This window comes from Trichechus manatus, unplaced genomic scaffold, assembly GCF_000243295.1.
Source record: "Trichechus manatus latirostris isolate Lorelei unplaced genomic scaffold, TriManLat1.0 scaffold00024, whole genome shotgun sequence".
NCBI classification, from domain to species: Eukaryota; Metazoa; Chordata; class Mammalia; order Sirenia; family Trichechidae; genus Trichechus; species Trichechus manatus.
The window spans coordinates 496,056-515,218 of record NW_004443960.1 but is presented as its reverse complement, the minus strand read 5'-3'; the positions used below and the strand labels follow the sequence as shown (position 1 = coordinate 515,218).

The 19,163-nt window shown below is 64.9% G+C and overlaps 6 protein-coding genes across 8 annotated transcripts in view; 4 read left to right on the top strand and 2 right to left on the bottom strand.

Annotated features, from left to right (window-relative positions):
• FBXL16 (F-box and leucine rich repeat protein 16) overlaps window positions 1–2,703 on the top strand; it is a 3,759-nt gene extending 1,056 nt beyond the window's left edge. The window contains exons 2-5 of the mRNA XM_004373140.1: window positions 832–1,340; window positions 1,799–1,883; window positions 2,245–2,308; window positions 2,555–2,703. Coding sequence (XP_004373197.1) covers window positions 832–1,340; window positions 1,799–1,883; window positions 2,245–2,308; window positions 2,555–2,703 — 807 coding nt within the window. The remainder of the gene's footprint in view (window positions 1–831; window positions 1,341–1,798; window positions 1,884–2,244; window positions 2,309–2,554) is intronic.
• Window positions 2,704–6,056: 3,353 nt separating this feature from the next.
• Window positions 6,057–10,594, top strand: WDR24 (WD repeat domain 24). Its single transcript, XM_004373139.2, has 9 exons — window positions 6,057–6,845; window positions 7,393–7,570; window positions 7,990–8,662; window positions 8,908–9,026; window positions 9,117–9,238; window positions 9,324–9,428; window positions 9,529–9,869; window positions 9,997–10,181; window positions 10,273–10,594. The coding sequence occupies exons 1-9, from the start codon at window positions 6,365–6,367 to the stop codon at window positions 10,439–10,441; spliced, it is 2,373 nt and encodes a 790-aa protein (XP_004373196.1). The 5' UTR covers window positions 6,057–6,364; the 3' UTR covers window positions 10,442–10,594.
• Window positions 10,595–10,898: 304 nt separating this feature from the next.
• On the top strand, window positions 10,899–12,480 carry JMJD8 (jumonji domain containing 8). Of its 2 annotated transcripts, XM_023728339.1 has the most exons (9): window positions 10,899–11,003; window positions 11,079–11,177; window positions 11,359–11,407; window positions 11,482–11,578; window positions 11,661–11,729; window positions 11,810–11,929; window positions 12,012–12,079; window positions 12,157–12,291; window positions 12,365–12,480. In XM_023728339.1, exons 1-9 carry the CDS (start codon window positions 10,909–10,911, stop codon window positions 12,443–12,445), a joined length of 813 nt encoding a protein of 270 aa, XP_023584107.1. In that variant the 5' UTR covers window positions 10,899–10,908; the 3' UTR covers window positions 12,446–12,480. The 2 variants fall into 2 exon arrangements, with proteins under 2 accessions (XP_023584107.1, XP_023584106.1); XM_023728338.1 differs by having other exon boundaries at window positions 11,661–12,079.
• Window positions 12,481–14,906, bottom strand: STUB1 (STIP1 homology and U-box containing protein 1). Its single transcript, XM_004373137.3, has 7 exons — window positions 14,568–14,906; window positions 13,822–14,020; window positions 13,577–13,742; window positions 13,312–13,399; window positions 13,152–13,208; window positions 12,962–13,078; window positions 12,481–12,885 (listed from the first exon to the last, which is right to left on the bottom strand). Exons 1-7 carry the CDS (start codon window positions 14,724–14,726, stop codon window positions 12,760–12,762), a joined length of 912 nt encoding a protein of 303 aa, XP_004373194.1. The 5' UTR covers window positions 14,727–14,906; the 3' UTR covers window positions 12,481–12,759.
• Window positions 14,907–15,225: 319 nt separating this feature from the next.
• Window positions 15,226–16,636, top strand: LOC101341313 (uncharacterized). The gene is made up of 5 exons (XM_004373366.2): window positions 15,226–15,353; window positions 15,492–15,585; window positions 15,766–15,925; window positions 16,075–16,227; window positions 16,330–16,636. The coding sequence occupies exons 1-5, from the start codon at window positions 15,226–15,228 to the stop codon at window positions 16,491–16,493; spliced, it is 699 nt and encodes a 232-aa protein (XP_004373423.1). The 3' UTR covers window positions 16,494–16,636.
• A 334-nt stretch (window positions 16,637–16,970) lies between these two features.
• RHBDL1 (rhomboid like 1) lies at window positions 16,971–19,157 on the bottom strand. 2 transcript variants are annotated; one of them, XM_004373136.1, is made up of 8 exons: window positions 19,067–19,157; window positions 18,599–18,760; window positions 18,189–18,413; window positions 17,972–18,120; window positions 17,760–17,872; window positions 17,586–17,686; window positions 17,440–17,500; window positions 16,971–17,350 (listed from the first exon to the last, which is right to left on the bottom strand). In XM_004373136.1, the coding sequence occupies exons 1-8, from the start codon at window positions 19,103–19,105 to the stop codon at window positions 17,079–17,081; spliced, it is 1,122 nt and encodes a 373-aa protein (XP_004373193.1). In that variant the 5' UTR covers window positions 19,106–19,157; the 3' UTR covers window positions 16,971–17,078. The 2 variants fall into 2 exon arrangements, with proteins under 2 accessions (XP_004373193.1, XP_012410120.1); XM_012554666.1 differs by lacking the exon at window positions 18,189–18,413.
• Window positions 19,158–19,163: the final 6 nt, after the last annotated feature.

Sequence of the window (19,163 nt, the reverse complement as noted above, 5' to 3'; positions counted from 1 at the left end):
AAAGAGTAGGGTGCCGGCCCTCCGGGGAGGCTCCGGCCCAGAAAGATCAAAGTAGCTGAGGGTGGGGCCCAGGGTAAAATGAAAAAGAGACCCGCGAAAAATGATGAAGGAGTTCGAGATGGTGACAGGGCGTTCAGCTAAGGGCAGGGCCCTTCTGAGCACAGGGCCCTGGACAAATGCCCAGGTCTCACGCCTGCGAAGCTGGTCCGGGGGGGGGGGGCAGGGTGCTGGAGGAGACAGTCCCGTAGGAAGGAGCAAAGGTCAGACGGGCAGCTGGGCTGCCTCTACCCTAGGTTCTGGACTCCAACCATCACGACATTAAAAGCCCCTTGCTCAGACAGCCAGCTTGGCCCGGCCTGGCCTCTTGTTTTAGGGTTGTGTTGCTATATTACATGCGGTTGTGTGCTAGCGGTCAATTCCAACTCATAGCGACTCTACAGGACAAAGTAGAACTACCCCATAGGGTTTCCTAGGCTGTAATCTTTACGGGAGCAGATCGCCAGCTCTTTTGTCCCGCAGAGCCTCTCTGGTGGGTTTGAATCGCCCACATTTCAGTTAGCAGCCAAGCGCGGTAACCATTGTGCCACCAGGGCTCCTTGGGGTGTAAACATACACACTGTGAAGTGCTCACTCAGAGTTCAGCTTGATGAGTACTTGCAGCGTCTACACCTGTGAGACCACCGCTTCCTGCCCCACAGACGGCTCCTTACCGGCTCATTCCGTCAGTCTTCACAGCACTTCAGGGAGCTCCCCTGGGGAAACCAAGCACTTAGTGCGCGGCTGTGGGTGGTTGGGCCTCCTGACCCCGCGACCCCACCCGACGTCCTGCAGGTGATGCTGGAACAGATGCAAGGAGTGGTACGCCTGGAGTTGTCAGGCTGCAACGACTTCACCGAGGCGGGTCTGTGGTCCAGCCTGAGCGCGCGCATCACCTCTCTGAGTGTGAGCGACTGCATCAACGTGGCCGATGACGCCATCGCCGCCATCTCTCAGCTGCTGCCCAACCTGACAGAGCTGAGCCTGCAGGCCTACCACGTGACGGACACGGCGCTGGCCTACTTCACGGCGCGCCAGGGCCATAGCACGCACACGCTGCGCCTGCTGTCCTGCTGGGAGATCACCAACCACGGCGTGGTCAACGTGGTGCACAGCCTGCCCAACCTCACGGCGCTCAGCCTGTCGGGCTGCTCCAAGGTCACCGACGACGGCGTCGAGCTCGTGGCCGAGAACCTGCGCAAGCTGCGCAGCCTCGACCTCTCGTGGTGTCCGCGCATCACCGACATGGCGCTCGAGTACGTGGCCTGCGACCTGCATCGCCTGGAGGAGCTCGTGCTTGACAGGTGCGCGCCCACACCCCTGGTGGGGCGGGGCCTGGGCAGTGGGCGGGCCCAGCGTGGAGTGGGCGGGGTCATGGCAACCGGGGAGCCTGGAAGAGTGAGCAGGGCTACAGCAAGGGGGCGGAGCCTGGATGAGGGGCGCGGTAGGGTCAACGGATGGTGCCAGATTGGCTGGAGCGGGCCGTTGTAAGCAGAAGGCCTGGACTAATGGGCTGGGCTACAGCAAGCGTGGGCTGAATCCGCGGCCCTCGGGAGTGGGTGGGGCCACGGAGGGATCAGGGTGGGAAGTGGGACCATGGCTGGGAAGGGCTACGGAAAGGGAGGAGCTATTGTGGGGGCGGGGCAGGGGGTAAATCCACGCCAGGGGCGCTCCGGACGAGGAGCGAGGGGCTGGAGCCGAGGAACTGAGCCAGACGAGTTGAAGGTGGTCTCGGGCAGTGCTCCCTCTGGTCCACCCGCAGGTGCGTTCGCATCACGGACACTGGTCTCAGCTATCTATCCACCATGTCGTCCCTACGCAGCCTCTATCTGCGATGGTGCTGCCAGGTACCCGGCCCTCCTTGTCTCAGAGGATGGGGGACGGTGTGGGGGAAGTGGGGATTGAGGGAAATGCCCCCTTCCAGACAATCCGCTGACCTGCTCCCCGCCCCACTCACACACTGTAGGGAAGTCCGGGATCCCTCTGCACCCAGCGGCCGACCTAAGCAGGGCTTACGGGGTCCCCAGGGCCCTCACCGGCGCTCCCAAGCTGCCTTCTGGCTCCGTGGGGGGATAAGAAAGGGCCCTCTTTAGCCCCGCTTCCCGCCCCTCCAGCAGCCCAGGACTGTGATCTGAACCCAGAGCAGGGCAGGGGTTGGGGGGGCGCCCCCAGTAGGCGGACAGTAATAACCCCTGCCCTCGCACCCAGGTGCAGGACTTCGGGCTGAAGCACCTCCTGGCCATGAGGAGTTTGCGTCTCTTGTCTCTGGCAGGTGAGACCCCCCCTCTCCCTAGTCAGTGACCAACCCCAACTAGTCCGAGCCCCACCCCATCCCCCCCAACCCGTCTGCTCCCTTGTGCAGATTCACACCTGGGCTGACTGGCCGTGTCCCAGGTCCAAACCAGAGAAGGAGGGAGCCAGGGACAAGCCCCAACCCCGCCAGTCCCGGTCCCGCCCGGCCTTGCCCCCAGCCAGCCCCTCCCAGGCTGAGCCGCGCCCCCCGCCCGCCCGCCCGCAGGCTGCCCACTGCTGACCACCACAGGGCTGTCGGGCCTGGTGCAGCTGCAGGAGCTGGAGGAGCTGGAACTGACCAACTGCCCGGGGGCCACTCCCGAGCTCTTCAAGTACTTCTCGCAGCACCTGCCCCGCTGCCTCGTCATTGAGTAGCGCGGGGTCGTGCCCGCCCCCATCGCGGGAACCCAGTCATGCTCTGGGTGGGGGTGCGGGGGCACTGCTGAGCCCCCCTCTCCCGGCCCTGCCCTCAGGGGAGCCCCGCTGTGGCCCAGCGCGGGGGACCCGCAAGCTGAGGGAAAGCCCCGCCCCGCCCGCCCCCTCCGCTCCTCTCCTGGCCCCGTCCGGGGCAGGGAGGGGCGGTGGGGCCAGCCCCACGCACGCACGCACACTCGGGGACTTTGTGCATGCCCCTCGTGCCCGCACTGCACGCCCGCCCTCCCCCACGCCGCCGCCGCCGCCGCCGCCGCCGCCGCCGCCGCCATCACTCGCCCACCCGCTGGGGGGGCCGGGGTTCGGTCCTGGGGACACGCTCTGAGCTCACCAGACGGCCGCCCTTACCGCCTTCCCCGCCCACACCCCGCTCGCGGTCTCCCCGCTGCCCCCATCCCGGACAGGGCCCCGGGGGGATCGAGGGAGCTAGGTTTCCCAGGACACAGGGGCAGGAAAGAGCCCCAAGGGCTTCCGCGTCTTCCACTGCACAGCGCCTGGAGCCCTCCTTGGAGTGCGAGGGGTTTACAGGCCACCGCCAAAGCCATGGCCCCCCGAGGAGCCCAAGCCCCCCCACCCCGCCCCTCTCCCACCCCATGCCAGCCTCGCCGAAGGGGACCTCCCTCTTCCCTGCCACCCAACACCTGGCCTTCATGTCCTTGGGCCCTGGCCAGGCTGGGGCAGATTTAGGTTGGGAGAGTGGTAGACTGGGTGACTAGTCATGACCTGGGAGTGATCAGTATCAATCCAGCCATTGCCTGAACCAGGGGTGCTTCAGGCACAGTGAGAGAGCCAGAGCTGGAGCTGACACCTGAGGGCCGGAAGGCCTTGGGAGCAGCCTGGGCAGACCCCACACTGCAGCCCCTGCCACCAGCTGGCTCAGGCCTTTCAGCACCAAACTTCACCCTAGGCAGGTCTCCGCCAGGTGGACTCAGCAGAAGTGAGCCCCAGCCAAGGCTGGCGGCAGGATCAGCCAGCGATCCCAATCTTCCAGTGGCCAGCATACCCTCTACACCTGGAGGAGGGGAGGCTTCTCTCTAGCCACCGCCCCCATCCTTCCCAGCTTCCCAAACCTCTGCCTGCCCAGACGGGCTTTGGCCATGTTCTGTCTGATCCCAAGACACTTGGAAGTCCTGGGGGATGCTGGCACATCTTGGCAATTGCTGAGGAGGGGGCTGGGACCCCTTTCCATCCCAACCTTGAGCCCCAGGAGATATACCCCCCAAATCTGGTTGGAAGATAGTAACCAGTTTCCAGAGAGCCAGAGAGTGAGAGAGAAAGAGAGCGAGCGAGAGAGCAGATGCTGTTGAAGCAGAGAAACGGTTCAACAGCCCAAAGATTTCCCTGCCCCTTGGAGTGCCCGCCAGAGGCTCCGGGGCTGAAGTGGTCAGGAGTCAGTTTCTTCAGCCTCTCCTCTCCACAGCCCACTAGTGGGGAGGAGGGAGCTGTCCATTGTCCAAAGTATTAACGCAACTGAAGCTGTGATATTTCCAACAACTATAGGAGGAAAAATTAAGGGGAGAGAGGAAAAACAAACAAACCCAACCGACCCCTGAAATCATTTTCTTATTGTACATAGCGACCTCATTCTCCTGTATATGCGGAAGATATAACCTTATATTTGGTAAGTGTTTCTTGTGCTATTTTATCATGTGACCTGTTTATAAAAATATATATTAAAAATGTTGTAAAAACACGACTCTGAGTGGTTTCTAGGTCATCAGGCCATGCTGGGGGAGGGTGTGCCTGCTGTGGGTGGCCCAGATCTATGTGGATCCTTGTGTACCTCTCAGCTTGTGCTTTCAACACACATGTTGGCGCTGGGTGCCACTGTGCCAAACTGGGAACAGAGCAGTAACCAACACAGAAGGCCCCTAACCTCCCAGACGCTAAAGCCATTGCACTTAATACTCCCTCCGAAATGAGCCCCGTTTTACACACAGGGAAACTGAGGCAAAGAGAGGGGCACGGGTTTCCTAAGACACCACACAGTGCTTCAAGGGCAGAGCCAGGACTCACACCCCGCAGAGAATGAGAGGCTGGGAGAGGGTCACTGATTGAACGAGTTCTGCAAACAGGTGGTGCCAAGCACTGGAAGTTTGGTGGAGACTGAGATGGACTCAATCCCTGCCCTTGTTGAGTTCACGCTTGTGAGTGACAAACAATAACCAATAAGCAAAGGAACAGGTTGTGACAGCTGTGGAGGCGACAGTAACAGGAGTGGCCAGGAAGGCCTCTGAGGAGGTGACATTTCAGCTGAGCTCTGAGGGGTGCCAAGGAGAAGCCTTCAGGTACAGCAGGGGCAATGGCCGTGAGGCAGGAAGGAGCGCTGCGCGCTAAAAGAAGGGACAGGAGCCACCGGGGCTGTGGCACAGGGAGTGGGGAAGAGCCTGGTGGGAGACCAGGAGAGGTGGGGGCCAGGAGTGCAGTGGGAGATATGGGGCAGGGCTTAAGCGGAAGAGTGGCACCAAGCTCCTGTAGGGTTTAGGGCAAAGGGGAAAGGTGGGCCCAGGCGGAGCAGTTAGGAGGCTGCTCCTGAGGCTCAGAGGAGTCTGCAAGGATGGATTTGGGGGAAGACTGGAGGAATCTGGGAATCGTTTAAGGCAGATTGACTTGCTGATGCACCTGGGAAGAGGGAGATATCGACGATGAACACTGGCACTAAAAGACTGAGATGAAAGAAAAACACCGAGGCGAAACTGGGGAGTCCGGGAGGCCCCTCGACCCCAATCCTGGGATACCCTCCGCCGCTACCAAAGCGGTTCCCTGACCCGGAACATTTGTGGTGTGCGCGAGAATCCGTGCCCGCTTCCGGCGGGGCGGGTGAAAACGGACCGCTTCCGGCGAGGGGCAGGTAAGAAACGGACCGCTTCCGGCGCGGCGGTTCCGGTTCGGCGGGCCGCTTTGGTAAACGATTTGGGAGCCAGCGGAGATCAAGGCCGCCCCGGCTGCTCTGGCTCCGGTCCCGCTGTCCCTACTCCCCTGGGCCAGCGGAACCTCCGCGCCGCCTGCGTCTCTCCTGCCTCCCGCCCCGCCCGTCTTCCAAACCCCTCCCGCTCCTTCAGCAGCTCGGGCCTCGAGGCCCCTCTATGCCCCCCGCGCCTCTATCGCCTGGGCCCTCCGGGCGCATCTGCCCCTCCCCGCTTTTGTCACTCCCCCGCCTCCGTGTGGACGCGGGAGCCACCTCGCTCGCCTACCCAGCGGTGCGGACGGCCGAGCTTGACTGACCGAGGGGCCAGTGACCGCCCAGCTCTGACTGATGGAGGGGTAGAAAGGGGGCCTAGACCGGGACTGACCAGGTAGGGTCTTCCCCGGACCTCAGACATGGAATAACCGGCCTCAGGGCAGCTGGGGCACCAAGTGGCTTACCCAGCTAGGGTGATGGGCTGGACTGACTCCAGTGAGTTTGCACTTGCCTATTAATTAGACTGACGGACTGAGACCCGTGGACTGCCCTGAACCAGCTCCCCAAGGCTGAACAGCCCAGCCCAGGCCTGAGCAGTCCTGGAGGGCCCAGCCAGTGTGAAGGGTCTGAAGTGAGGTTCACACCTACCCTCGACCAGCCCAGCCTCTTCACCGACCTGCTGCCGGCACCGGCTGCGCACCCATGGAGAAAATGTCCCGCGTAAGCACGGCCCTGGGTGGCAACGTGCTGACGGGCCGCACCATGCACTGCCATCTGGACGCGCCGGCCAATGCCATCAGCGTGTGCCGTGACGCGGCCCAGGTGGTGGTGGCCGGCCGCAGCATCTTCAAGATCTACAGCATCGAGGACGAGCAGTTCGTGGAGAAGCTGAACCTGCGTGTGGGCCGCAAGCCTTCGCTCAACCTGAGCTGTGCGGATGTGGTGTGGCACCAGATGGACGAGAATCTGCTGGCCACAGCGGCCACCAACGGAGTGGTGGTCACTTGGAACCTGGGCCGGCCGTCCCGCAACAAGCAGGACCAGCTGTTCACGGAGCACAAGCGCACGGTGAACAAGGTTTGCTTCCACCCTGCCGAGGCCCACATGCTGCTCAGCGGCTCCCAGGACGGCTTCATGAAGTGCTTCGACCTGCGCAGGAAGGACTCCGTCAGCACCTTCTCTGGTGAGGCCTGCAGGGGTGGGCTGGGACAGGTGCGTGTCTCAGCGGGTATCCCAGCCTGTCCAGGCTGGCCCAGGAGTGCCGCCTGCTTCAGAGGCTCTCAGGTGTGCACCAGAGAGCTTCCTGGAGGAGGAGTTCAGCAGGGACAGGCCTGGATGATGTGGGAGTGGCACCCGGACCTGCGGGGGAGTGGCGGGGGGCGACCTGTCGGAGAGAGTGAAGTGTGGAGGTGTGAGCCGGGGCAGGGGCTGTGGGAAGGCAGGGAGACAGGAGGCAAGGCCAGCAGTGTCTGGGCAGGGCGTGGGCTGGGCGTCTGCATCTTTGCCCCAGTGCCCGTGTCTGCTCCGCGAGGCTCTCCCTGTGGCTGTCCCCTGGGCAGCACTTGGGGGTGTACACTTTGTCCTCTGGGCTCTAGGCCTAGGCTGCAGGAAGGTATGGAAACGAGTCCTCAGCCACTCAGGGGCTCCTCCAGGCCTTCTCCCCTCCGGGATCCTGAGCACCGGCCCCTCACTTCCCCCTGCCCCTCCCCTGCATGGCCACCCACCCGCAGGCCAGTCTGAGAGCGTGCGTGATGTGCAGTTCAGCATCCGGGACTACTTCACCTTTGCGTCCACCTTCGAGAATGGCAACGTGCAGCTCTGGGACATCCGGCGGCCTGACCGCTGCGAGAGGATGTTCACAGCCCACAACGGGCCTGTCTTCTGCTGTGACTGGCACCCTGAGGACAGGTGTGGTGTGAGGGGGTCACCTGAGGGCAGGTGTGGTGTGAGGGCTTACCCGAGAACAAGGTGGTGTGGGGGCCCACCTGAGGACAGGTGTGGTGTGAGGAATCACCCGAGAGCAGGGTGTAGGGGGTCACCTGAGGGCAGGGGGTATACGTGTGGGGTGTCACCCAAAGGCAGATGTGTGTATGTGGGGTCTCCTGAGGGCGGATGTGGTGTGCGGGGAAGTTACCTAACGAGAGGTGCGGTATGGGGGATCACCTGAGGACAGGTGTGGCATGTGTAAGGGGATTGGGCTGACGAGTGAGGCGCAGAGGTCTCTCTCACTGTCCCAGACTTGTGAGTCAGAGAGAGTAGGGTACAGCAAGGCTGAGGTGCCCCCTCCCGCAGGAGAGGATGCTGAGGTCTTGGTGGGGCTCTTGCAGGGGCTGGCTGGCCACCGGCGGGCGCGACAAGATGGTGAAGGTCTGGGACGTGACCACGCCCCGTGCCAGGGAGGTGCACTGCGTGCAGACCATCGCCTCGGTGGCCCGTGTCAAGTGGCGGCCTGAGTGCCGCCACCACCTGGCCACCTGCTCCATGATGGTGGACCACAACATCTACGTGTGGGATGTGCGCCGGCCCTTTGTGCCTGCCGCCATGTTTGAGGAGCACCGCGACGTCACAACAGGCATCGCCTGGCGCCACCCACACGACCCCTCCTTCCTGCTGTCCGGCTCCAAGGACAGCACGCTGTGCCAGCACCTGTTCCGTGACGCCAGCCAGCCCGTCGAGCGCGCCAACCCCGAGGGCCTCTGCTATGGCCTCTTTGGGGACCTGGCCTTTGCTGCCAAGGAGAGCCTGGTGGCCTCTGAGTCTGGACGCAAGCCCTATGCTGGTGACCGGCGCCACCCCATCTTTTTCAAGCGCAAGCTGGACCCCGCCGAGCCCTTTGCGGGCCTGGCCTCCAGTGCTCTCAGCGTCTTTGAGACAGAGGCTGGCGGCAGCTGCATGAGCTGGTTTGTGGACACGGCCCGGCGTTACGCCTTGGCCGGCCGGCCGCTAGCTGAACTCTGTGACCACAACGCCAAGGTGGCCCGGGAGCTGGGCCGAAACCAGGTGGGTGGGGCAGACATGACTGCAGGCCCGGAGGGCTGTGGCCTTCGCAGGCGTCGGTCCCCCAGCCCACCAACAAGACCACACGCTGTCGCCCCCACCTCCCTGTGTGCTACTGCACTATGGGATACGGGTTCCCCACGTTCCCTGGGGCAGCTGAACTTGGAGAGCTTGGGTTCTGTCCGTGCAGGGGGCCTTCCCAGGCAGCGGTGCCCAGGGCCCTGTGAGTGACCGGTGCCCGCCCCCAGGTGGCTCAGACGTGGACCATGCTGCGTATCATCTACTGCAGCCCTGGCCTTGTGCCCTCCACCAACCTCAACCACAGCGTGGGAAAGGGCAGCTCCTGTGGCCTGCCGCTCATCAACAGGTAGAGCTTGCGGTGGGCTCTCCCAAGAGGATGGGACCCGGCCTTAGGCTTGAAGGCCCCGCCCACCCACTGGCCCCTCCTTGCCTCCAGCTTCAACCTAAAGGAAATGGCCCCAGGGCTGGGCAGCGAGACCCGGCTGGACCGCAGCAAGGGCGACACTCGGAGCGACACAGTTCTGCTCGACTCCTCCGCCACGCTCATCACCAACGAAGGTAGGGGTCGGGGGCTCTGCTGTGGGCAGGGCGGGGCATTCCATAGGGAGCCACTCTTCAGTGCCACTCCCTCCCCGCCGGGTAGACAACGAGGAGACCGAGGGAAGCGACGTGCCGGCCGACTACCTCCTGGGTGATGTGGAGGGCGACGACGAGGAGCTGTACCTCCTGGACCCGGACCACACGCACCGTGAGCGGGAGGGCACGGCCGGAGGCGGGGTTGGGGCGGGGCTGGGGGTGGGGCGGGGCCTAGGGTCAAACCCCGCCTTCTCCCTGGCCCCCGCCCCCAGCTGAGGAGCCCGAGTACGTGTTGCCCCAGGAGGCCTTCCCACTGCGCCACGAGATCGTGGACACGCCGCCTGGGCCTGAGCATCTGCAGGACAAGGCCGACTCGCCACACGTGAGCGGCAGTGAGGCGGACGCCGTGTCGCTGGCGCCTGTGGACTCCTCTTTCTCGCTGATCTCAGTCTCGCACACGCTCTACGACAACCGCCTGCCACCGGACTTCTTCAGCGCCCTCGTGCGCGACATGCTGCGCTTCTACGCTGAGCAGGGCGACGTGCAGATGGCCGTGTCGGTGCTCATCGTGCTGGGGGAGCGCGTGCGCAAGGACATTGATGAGCAGGCCCAGGTGTGTGCCTTGCGTGCCCTGCCCGCCCGGCACCGCTGACGCCGAAGCCCGGCCAACCGGGGGTGCCTGCCGGGTCCTGACCTCCCTGCCTCTCCCCGCCCCTCCCCGCCCCTCCCCGCACCGCCAGGAGCACTGGTACACGTCCTACATCGACCTTCTGCAGCGCTTCCGCCTCTGGAACGTGTCCAACGAGGTGGTCAAGCTGAGCACCAGCCGCGCCATCAGCTGCCTCAACCAGGCTTCCACCTCTCTGCACGTCAACTGCAGCCACTGCAAGCGGCCCATGAGCGGCCGGGGCTGGGTCTGCGGCAGGTGGGCCCGCGGGCCAGGGGAAGGGCCCAGGGACGGTGGGGTGGGCCCCTGGTCAGCCCTGAACCCCACTGAGGGAGCCTCCCGCCTCCAGGTGTCACCGCTGCGCCAGCATGTGCGCCGTCTGCCACCACGTGGTCAAGGGCCTGTTCGTGTGGTGCCAGGGCTGCAGCCACGGCGGCCATCTGCAGCACATCATGAAGTGGCTGGAGGGTAGCTCCCACTGCCCCGCCGGCTGCGGCCACCTCTGCGAGTACTCTTGACCCGGCCTTCGGGACACCTCTGGAACCTGCCCTGAGGCGATGGCTTCTGCAGGAGCTCGGGACCCCAGCCCCCGACCGCGCCTGCATGGACGCCTCTTGCCCAGACTTTGTGCCCAGGAGGAAGGGGCTGGAACTTGTGAACCAAATAAAGCAAGCTGGAGTCGCTGTCTGGGCTGCCTCTTGCCAGAAAGCGCCGCGGAGCCAGCTCTTGTGGGCGGGGGTCTTCTTGGGTGGCTGTGTCACCATGGTAACTGGCGGAGCCAATAGCAGCTCTTAGTGCGTCCTTCGCTCCGCCTTCCGGGGGGACGGGGCCGACCGGAGTCAGAGCTTCCGGAAGCCGTGCGGCGCGCGCGCCTGTTGCCACGACGACGGGTTTCTCGGCCAATAGTGGGCCCGCGTGGCGCGCGGCTGGCCTTCCCGGCGTGCCCCGCGGCAGAGGGCCGGGCGCTGGTGGCCTCCGCAGGGTCATGGCGCTGGGGGTGCAGCTGCTTCTGCTCCAGGCTCTGTGGACGCCGGCGGCTCTAGGGAGGCCCGGCTCCGGGCAAGCGGGCGACGGGGGCTGGTGAGCGGCGCGGGGCTGGGGCGCGGGTGGGGGGCGCGGGCCGGGGTGGGGGCGCTGATCCGGCTGTGCCCGCAGGCAGCGGGGCGGGCCGGGGGCGCCGGCGGCCGTGGCCGAGGAGGAGCGCTGCACTGTGGAGCGCCGCGCCGACCTCACTTACGCCGAGTTCGTGCAGCGGTACGTGCCCTGGCCCGCCCCTCAGAGCCGGCTCCTGATCTCCGTCACCTTTGACCCCTCGTGTCAGCCCGAACCCCCAGAGACCACCTCCCCGGTTCTCGTTGATGCCTGGCGAACGCGTGGGGCGCGGGCGGTGGTGGGTGTGGGTCAGACCCGGGAGTGACTCTGCCCTTCTTTGCAGCTACGCCTTCTTCAGACCCGTCATCCTGCAGGGGCTCACAGACAACACGGTGAGTGTGCGGCTGCCCTGGGCAGCTCTGGCCGCGCTGGGCCTAGCCGCTAAGTTCTTCTCCCTGCCCCGCAGAGGTTCCGGGCCCTGTGCTCCCGCGAAAGGCTGCTGGCCTTGTTTGGGGACAGCGTGGTCCGGCTGAGTACAGCCAACACTTTCTCCTACCAGAAAGGTGAGCTTCCCCACCCCGTGCCTGCCACCTTGCTAGCTTTCGCAGACAGGACCAGCCGGTCCTGAAGGTCCTTTTCTTGCAGTGGACCTGCCTTTCCAGGAGTATGTGGAGCAGTTGCTGCACCCCCAGGACCCCACTTCTCTGGGCAATGGTGAGCCACGCCTGAGTGGTGGTGATGGGGGGGGCACTTGGGTGTCAGGATTCCAATCTCCTCTGGTGCTCTGTTGGCAGACACGCTGTACTTCTTCGGCGACAACAACTTCACTGAATGGGCGCCGCTCTTCCGCCACTACTCACCACCCCCATTTGGCCTGCTGGGCACCACCCCTGCTTACAGCTTTGGAATCGCAGGTGGGCGTCCCCACAGGATCCAGGGATTTGTGTGTGTACGTTGGAGGTGATAAGATGGTCACTAGTTGTTCTGACCCCACAGGAGCCGGCTCTGGTGTGCCCTTCCACTGGCACGGGCCTGGGTTCTCGGAGGTGATCTACGGCCGAAAGGTCAGCACGGGCTGGGAGCTGAGGCTTGGGGCTTCCTGCTCCCGGCATGAGCGTGACCTTGTTGCTTTTGCCCCTAGCGCTGGTTCCTGTACCCCCCCGAGAAGACACCCGAGTTCCACCCCAACAAGACCACGTTGGCCTGGTTCCACGACACATACCCTACTCTAGCACCCTCCGCAAGGCCCCTGGAGTGCACCATCCAGGCTGGGGAGGTCAGTGGCTGGCCAGAGGGGGTGGGGTGGGGCCATGGGTCCTCAGCTAACCCGTGCCCTCTCTCCCTGCCAGGTGCTGTACTTCCCCGACCGATGGTGGCACGCTACTCTCAACCTGGACACCAGCGTCTTTATCTCCACCTTCTTAGGGTGACCGGAGGAGCTGCCAGCCAAGCCCCGTCACACATCAGCACACACCGTGTAGTGCTCACAGACTTTATTACAGGGACAATGGCAGCAGTGTTGGCTTCAGCCTAACCCACCCTCACTGCTGTTTCGGGCCCAGAAGCAGGGGTGGGAGGCTCATACCCGACGAGGGCAGTGCTGAGAGAGAGAGAGCAGTCCACAGCCCAACAGCAGAACGACAGGGTGGGGCGGGACACCGAGGGTTCCAAGGACAGATTATGTACAGGGGCTGGGGGCTGCCAACCCTGGGCCGGGAGGGATGCAGGCCCTGCACTGGCAGCCTCAGTAGTCCTCTACCCAGCCGTTCTCCGAGATGAACGCATCAATGACCTCTTTCATGGCCAGGTTGGGGATGAGCTGTTCCTGAGTCAGCGGACTCCGCGTCACAGGGTCAAAGTGGCCCACGCGCTGCAGGGACAACAGGGTCAGAGAGTACTCGGGCCTTGGGCCGGGCAGTACCTGTCCCCGCCAGCCACGGCCTCACCTGCAGATGCTCCTCAATGTCCTTGCGGTCATAGGTGATGCCGCTCGGCGTGATGCACGGCTCCCGCATCAGCTCGAAGCTGATCTTACCACACAGGTAGTCAGGGATATCTCGCTTCTGCAACACACAGGTAGAGGTCAGGGACCAGGACAGGGACTCCCACAAGCCCCGGAGAACAGACTGACCTCACCTTTCTCTTCTCATCCACCTGGGAGAAGAGCTCATCCATGTCTGCCAGGTATTTGTCCTGTAGAGAAACAAGCAGCTGGGCAGGAGCTGGACGCCCCCGATCCCGCCTCCCCATGTGCATGCAAACACACACCCATGGTGGGACTGGGCGGTGTTCTCACATGCTTGGCCTCGATGCAGGCCTGCTGGGCCCGGACGTGGCTTTCATCCTTGTCACCTTCGTGGTTCCGCTGACACTCTTCCAGCTCCCTGGGGACCAACAAGGAGCTGGTCAGATGGGTCTGGCCATGAGAGATCGGATCCCACCCAACCTCAGGGCTAATGCTCAGGCCTCCCATCTCCTGCTCCTTCAATAAACGTTTTTGACTCAACCTCAGACTGCATGACTTGGGGGGGGGGGCAGAGCCCGCTCTGGCCACAGCCCACCTCTCCCGCTGTGCCAGGATGAGCCGCGTGAGGTAGGAGTGCAGCTCGTTCTCCTGGTGGATGCGCCGCTCCTCGATGCTGTTCCAGCGCTTCTTCTTAGCGATGCGCAGAGCGCTGGGGATGTCATCACCAAAGTTGAGCCGCTGCTCCTTCGCCAGGTTGTAGGCTGGGGAATGGGGCTTCAGGTCACTTGCTGGCCAGTCCAAGGCTAAGCCACCTCCCTGCTCCCGTGCCCACCGGCCCACCTCGCTGCAGGTTGGCAATGGCTTCGTCATAGCTCTCCATCTCAAGCTGGCACTGCCCCAGGAAGAAGTGTGCTTTTACAGACTGCCCGTCCAGCTCCAGGGCACGCCGGCAGTCGGCCAGCACTTGCTCATGCTGCTGCATCTTCAGGTAGCACAGTGCCCGGTTGGTGTAGTACACAGCTACCAGAGGGTTTCGGGTCTGGGGACCAAGGCCAGACCAGCCGACATGAGGGGCTGAGGGCGCGAGCTCAGCCTGCGCCCTCTGCCCCAGATCCTGTTCCAGCTTTGGGACAGAGGGCTGGAATCAAACTACAGGCGTCTCGGGAGTCAAAGGCCCTGGGTCCCAGGACTTGCTGAGGTGGTGTCCTGGCCCCCATGCCTGGCTGGGAACCCACATCTTGACTCCAGTTGATCTTGTAAACGTAAGTTTCCCAGACCTGTGGAGACCTCTGTTTTGGACCTGAGGTCCTCGAGGTACAAGAGACCTTGTACTCCAACCAAGCCATCCTAAACACCCTGAGCTCGCCCCACCCACCACACTTGTCCTGCATCTAGCACTGCGCTCCACAGCCGTCGCCTTGGCCCCTTTGGAACAAGATCATCACTGAGTCCCCAGAGCCTGTGACTTCCCCCGGGTCCGAGTCAAAAGCCTCGTACCAAAGCCGGCAGGGCGGCCGGGTAGGGGCTGGGGTGGACGCGGGGCTGAAGATGGGGCCCCGCCCCCTCCCGGACCCGGGCACACTCACGATGGCGCGGCCGTAGCAGGCCGCCGCCTCTGGGTACTTGCGGCCCACGAAGAGCCGGTTGCCCTGCTCCTTGAGCTCTTGCGCGCTCGGGCTCTTCTCGGGGCTTCCGCCGCCAGCGCCCAGTCGCGCGCCACCCTCCTTCTCCTCCTTGCCCTTCATGGCGCCGCGCGGCTCAGCCTGGGCTCCGCTCCCAGGCTCCGCGCCCAGCCCGCCCTGCGCCCACAGCCGGAGCCCGCGATCCGCTCGGGCCGGGTCCAGCGATCAGCCACCGGAACTTCCGGCTGCGTGGGGCGGGGCTAGCGGATAGCCACGTGAGGTGGGCGGGGCCGCGCTTGCGTCTCCGGGCTTCGATAACGGGGCGGGGCTAGCCGGGGGCGCCGGCGCAAAGGCGACGGTCTCGAGGTCAGGGATGCCAGGGCAGCCCCAGCCTTTCCCTGCCCCACACCCTTGAACACTTTTCCCCGAAGGCCTGGCCCCGCCTCCCTACACTCCACCCATCTGAGCGCCCACTACAAAACCGGCTTCAGCTGCAGTTGTCCGTGCATTCGGCGTGCCAACTGAGACGCTTTCCTCGGGCCCGCCCCGCCCAGTGAAGCCCCGCCCCTGGGCCAGCTGAGGGCCCGCCCCCGCCAGTGAAGCCCCGCCCCAGCCGGCGAACATGGCGGCCTCCAGCGGGCTCTGGAGCTGTGAGGACCCGAGCCGCTGGGCCACCGTCCTGGCGCTTCACGGGGAGGTGCTGCGGGCGCGCGCGGGCTCCCAGGGCCGGCTGGAGACCCTGGATCGGTGGTAGGGTGGTAGGGCGGTAGGGTGGTAGGGCGGTAGGGTGGTAGGGCGGTAGGGCGGTAGGGGGCTTGGCGGAGGGGAGGGAGCCTGGTAAGGTCGACGGCTCCCCGTGGCCCGGACCGCGTCACCGCCCTTCCCCAGGTATCGAGAGGAGTTGCCCGCGGCCATCGGGGGTCGTGCGGAGAAGCACGTGACACGAGACGAGCTGGAGAGGCTGTTGGCGTGGAAACTTGCGGTGAGTATTCCCACGTGGGAGCAGGCCTCCAGGAGCGGGCGGAGCTTCTTTCCGGGGAGGCACTTCCTCGCGGGGCGGAGTTTCATCGGGGCGAGCCCTCGTGGGGGCGGGGCTTTCTCCTGGGGGCGGGGCTTCCCTGACCAGGTCTGCCTCCAATCACCTTGGCCTGGCCACCCCCAGAGGGGCCGATTCCGGCCGCGCCTGCAGCAGCTGGTAGCCTCCAACCCCCCGGAGCTCGTGGTGCAGTGCTCAGCCGCTGCCTTCCGCCTCCTGCCCGACGTGCTGGCGGCCGTCACAGAGCTGTGTGCTCTCCGCGGTGTGGGCCCTGCCACGGCCTCAGGTAAGTGGCCATCTGGGTGGGTGTAGTGTCCTCTTTGTCCACCCAGCGCAGCTGTGTGGGGGTGGAATGGGAACCCGGGTGGCCTGTTCTGGAGGTAGAGTTGTCCGCTGAGTGATGGGCCTAGAGTGCTGCCCTTTCACTGCTCACAGCAGTCCTTGCAGCCGGAGCTCCTGAAGCAGCAGCTTTCATGTCAGATGAGGCGGTGGCTGCGGTGCCCAGCCTGTCTGCCCTGCAGTATACGCTCCAGCACTACCAGCTATACCTGGGCCAGGTGCAGGAGCGTGCCGCGGCTCTGAACCGAGGTGAGGGGACCCCCGATCGTCATGGGTAACTCCTCCTGATACCTGGGGAAGGGTGGGGGTGGCCAGCACCTCTGGGCCCAGGTTCTCTCTGCTCCTTCCCAGTCAGTGTCTCTGGGCCATGGACCCCACACCTCGTGGAGACAGCACTGTGGACTTGGGCCGTGGGGCAGCAGCTGTGCCCAGGCGTGCTGCCTGACCTCGGCCCTGGCACGGCCAACGTTGGTGACACCAGGCCAGCCAAGAGGCGCAGGACCCAGACCGACTGACCTGGGCCGTGGCAGGGCCTGCTTCCCTGACGTGGCAGCTGTGCGTGTAGCAGGGCACCAGTCAGAGGACGGCGCCCTCAGAGCTCAATAAACCTGTGCTGAACGTACCCCTGCCTGTAAGGCCACGGTTCCCTTCCCAGGAGAGGGGTACCCCGCTTTTTTCACTGTCGGGAAATCTCTCATAGGACAGGACAGACAGAGATGCCATGGCTGGAAACCCAGGGTCCCTCACAGTCTACTCAGCACATGGGGCGGCCAGGTGAGCCCCACAGCCCATGCACGGCCAGCAATCCTGTGTAAAATATTTATTCGTTGTCCAAAAAGGCTCAGACCGCAAGTTCTGGGACCAGGGAACAGGGCAGGGTCTCCTCTGGGCCTCGCTTGGAGACCACCTCCTACCCAGCCCCACCCCCTGAGGCCTGGGATGGGGCAGCCGGGGCTGGTGTAAGGCTTGGCTCGATTTGGTAGGGCCCCAGGGGCCACCCACCCCCCAGGGGGAAAAACAGCTTCCACACGAACATTCACAGAGAATGGACGCGCAGCCCGCCAGCGGCCACCGAACCCCACGCCTTGGCCCAAGGCCTGTCAGGACGGCGGGGGCACATGGGCGCCCAGCAGGTCGTAGGCGAAGATGTTCCAGAAGATGGCAAAGAGCAGGAAGGTGCCGTAGGCAAGCAGCACCACCCACCAGCCACACTGGTCACCCAGACGCTCCTCGTAGCTACGCAGGATAGTCAGGCCCATGCTCACGCCCACCACTGCACCTGCCAGGTGCGCCATGAAGCTGGGCTGCGGACCCGAGGCAGGGACTGGTGGGGAGAAGCGCAACCACACGGCCCGGCCCACCTCGGAGCTCACTGCGAAGGAGGTGGGAGGCGCTGTGGGAGGCGCCCTGGCCGCAGGCTGGGGTCCCCGCCCGCCTGACCCCGCCCGGCCCCCTACTCACTGCACACCAAGGCCAGCACCATCCTTAGCAGCTTGTAGGGACACCGCATCCCGGCCCAGTTCTGGTGGCGCAGACAGAGGCTGTGAGGCGGGACAGGCCCCCCCCCCCCTGGGCATCCCCAGCCCCCGCCTGTGCAGCCCAGTTACCATAACAACGTTGGCCAGATGTGCCGAGCAGAGGGCGTAGACCCCGCCGGAACCGCCCACCACAGGGGCCCGCATGTCGGTGATGGAGACGGTCAGAGAGCCTGTGAGCCGGGAGGAGGGTGTGAGGGCGTGGCCTGGTGGCAGGGTAGGGGGCCGGGCACGCGCCTGCCTCACCTGCCAACACGCCAGCCAGGTAGAGCAGGCTGATGCGGAGCAGGCCGTGCACCATCTCTAGGGGCACCCCAATCATCAGCTGCAGGAGCGCGTTGAACCCCAACTGCTCCAGGCTGTGGCAATGGGGGATGGGCGTTGAGGGCAGGGCAGCATCCTGGTCTCCTCCCAGCCTCCTCCCTCCCCAGCCCCTTGCCCCAGCCCCAGTCACTCACCCGACGTGCATGAACATGTAGGTGAGGAAGCGCCAGGCCCGGGCGCGGTGCCCGGGGTGGTACACCAGGGGACTCTTCATGTATTCCGGGTGGTAGGTCTGCAGCACCCACTTGTTGAGCCGCGCCCCGTAGCACAGGAACACGATGATCTGGAGATATAGGGGTCAGGCGGGGCGAGGCTGGGCGTGGGGGCAGCTGGGGCACGGGTGGCGCTTACCTGGGCGAGGGTGACAGAGGCCATGAACACAGGGGGTGGGCAGCTGCGGTGCCGGTAGAAGTACCAACGGCGGTCCACCTCACAGGGCAGGATCTCGTAGGCCACATAGCGCACGAACCGTTTGTAGACGCCCAGGCCGGGCTCGTCCGGCAGCCCGTCCCGGGGCAATGCCCGCTGACCACTGGCGATGGCCCGCTTGAAGCTGCTTGAGCGCTTGCTGCTGATCTAGGGGCAGGGCTGAGTGTCAGTCCAGGCCCCCCCGACGCTTGCCCGCTGTGCCACCCAGCTCCCATGTCCACACACATCCCCCGTGGGCTGGGTGGCAAGGAAGAGCCACCTGCCCACCCTCTCTGGACAGGTTGCTGTGCTGCAGGCCTGGGACTCCCCTCTGTTCCCCCAGTGGCACTGACCAGGTCCACCAGCTCCTGATAGCAGACCTGGCCCCGCTCGTTGCTCTGGGCCAAGGCCACCAGCATGTCCAGCTTGGCAGGGTCCAGAGGCAGCTCATGGCTATGCACCAGCCCAGCGAAGGTGTCTGCGCCGATGAAGCCCGTGTTCTCAGGATCCAGCTGCTGGAGGTGGGGGGGGGGGCCAGCCGGCCTGGGCCTGAGCGCGGGCTCAGACCCTCATCACAGGGCTGGGCCAGGCTAGCTCCAGCAGCAGGTCCAAGCACCCTTGGCCCAGAGGCCCCAGCCATCCCGAGGGACAGCCAGGGTCCTCCCCCCTAAATCCCACCCTGCCTGCCCGGAACCCTCAGCCTAGGTCCGAGTGCAGCGCCCTCCCCTCGGGTCTCAGGCTCAGGGCCAAGGTCGTGCGGGGCGGGGGGGCGGGGGCACCTGCGGCCGCCGAGTATAGGGCGCCGCCCTGCCCTCACGCACCTGCTCCTGGATGAGCTGCAGCAGCGAGCTCCTGTCCATAGAGCCGGGCCGGGGGCCAGTGGGCGGCCGCGGCCGGAGGGGCTGCTCTGCGGACGGC

Excerpts from the sequence above, each read along its gene's own strand:
- WDR24 (XM_004373139.2), top strand. The coding sequence starts at position 6,365 with ATGGAGAAAATGTCCCGCGTAAGCACGGCCCTGGGTGGCAACGTGCTG. Across the intron at positions 7,571-7,989 it reads GACTGGCACCCTGAGGACAG|GGGCTGGCTGGCCACCGGCG; the intron begins GTGTGGTGTGAG and ends GGGCTCTTGCAG. Across the intron at positions 10,182-10,272 it reads CGGGGCTGGGTCTGCGGCAG|GTGTCACCGCTGCGCCAGCA; the intron begins GTGGGCCCGCGG and ends TCCCGCCTCCAG.
- JMJD8 (XM_023728338.1), top strand. The coding sequence starts at position 10,909 with ATGGCGCTGGGGGTGCAGCTGCTTCTGCTCCAGGCTCTGTGGACGCCG. Across the intron at positions 11,004-11,078 it reads CAAGCGGGCGACGGGGGCTG|GCAGCGGGGCGGGCCGGGGG; the intron begins GTGAGCGGCGCG and ends CTGTGCCCGCAG. Across the intron at positions 11,408-11,481 it reads AGGGGCTCACAGACAACACG|AGGTTCCGGGCCCTGTGCTC; the intron begins GTGAGTGTGCGG and ends CCTGCCCCGCAG.
- STUB1 (XM_004373137.3), bottom strand. The coding sequence starts at position 14,726 with ATGAAGGGCAAGGAGGAGAAGGAGGGTGGCGCGCGACTGGGCGCTGGC. Across the intron at positions 14,021-14,567 it reads CCTGCTACGGCCGCGCCATC|ACCCGAAACCCTCTGGTAGC; the intron begins GTGAGTGTGCCC and ends CTTGGTCCCCAG. Across the intron at positions 13,209-13,311 it reads CCTGCATCGAGGCCAAGCAT|GACAAATACCTGGCAGACAT; the intron begins GTGAGAACACCG and ends GTTTCTCTACAG.
- LOC101341313 (XM_004373366.2), top strand. The coding sequence starts at position 15,226 with ATGGCGGCCTCCAGCGGGCTCTGGAGCTGTGAGGACCCGAGCCGCTGG. Across the intron at positions 15,354-15,491 it reads CTGGAGACCCTGGATCGGTG|GTATCGAGAGGAGTTGCCCG; the intron begins GTAGGGTGGTAG and ends GCCCTTCCCCAG. Across the intron at positions 16,228-16,329 it reads TGCCGCGGCTCTGAACCGAG|TCAGTGTCTCTGGGCCATGG; the intron begins GTGAGGGGACCC and ends GCTCCTTCCCAG.
- RHBDL1 (XM_004373136.1), bottom strand. The coding sequence starts at position 19,105 with ATGGACAGGAGCTCGCTGCTGCAGCTCATCCAGGAGCAG. Across the intron at positions 17,873-17,971 it reads TACATGTTCATGCACGTCGG|CCTGGAGCAGTTGGGGTTCA; the intron begins GTGAGTGACTGG and ends CCATTGCCACAG. Across the intron at positions 17,351-17,439 it reads GGTGCTGGCCTTGGTGTGCA|TGAGCTCCGAGGTGGGCCGG; the intron begins GTGAGTAGGGGG and ends CCTCCTTCGCAG.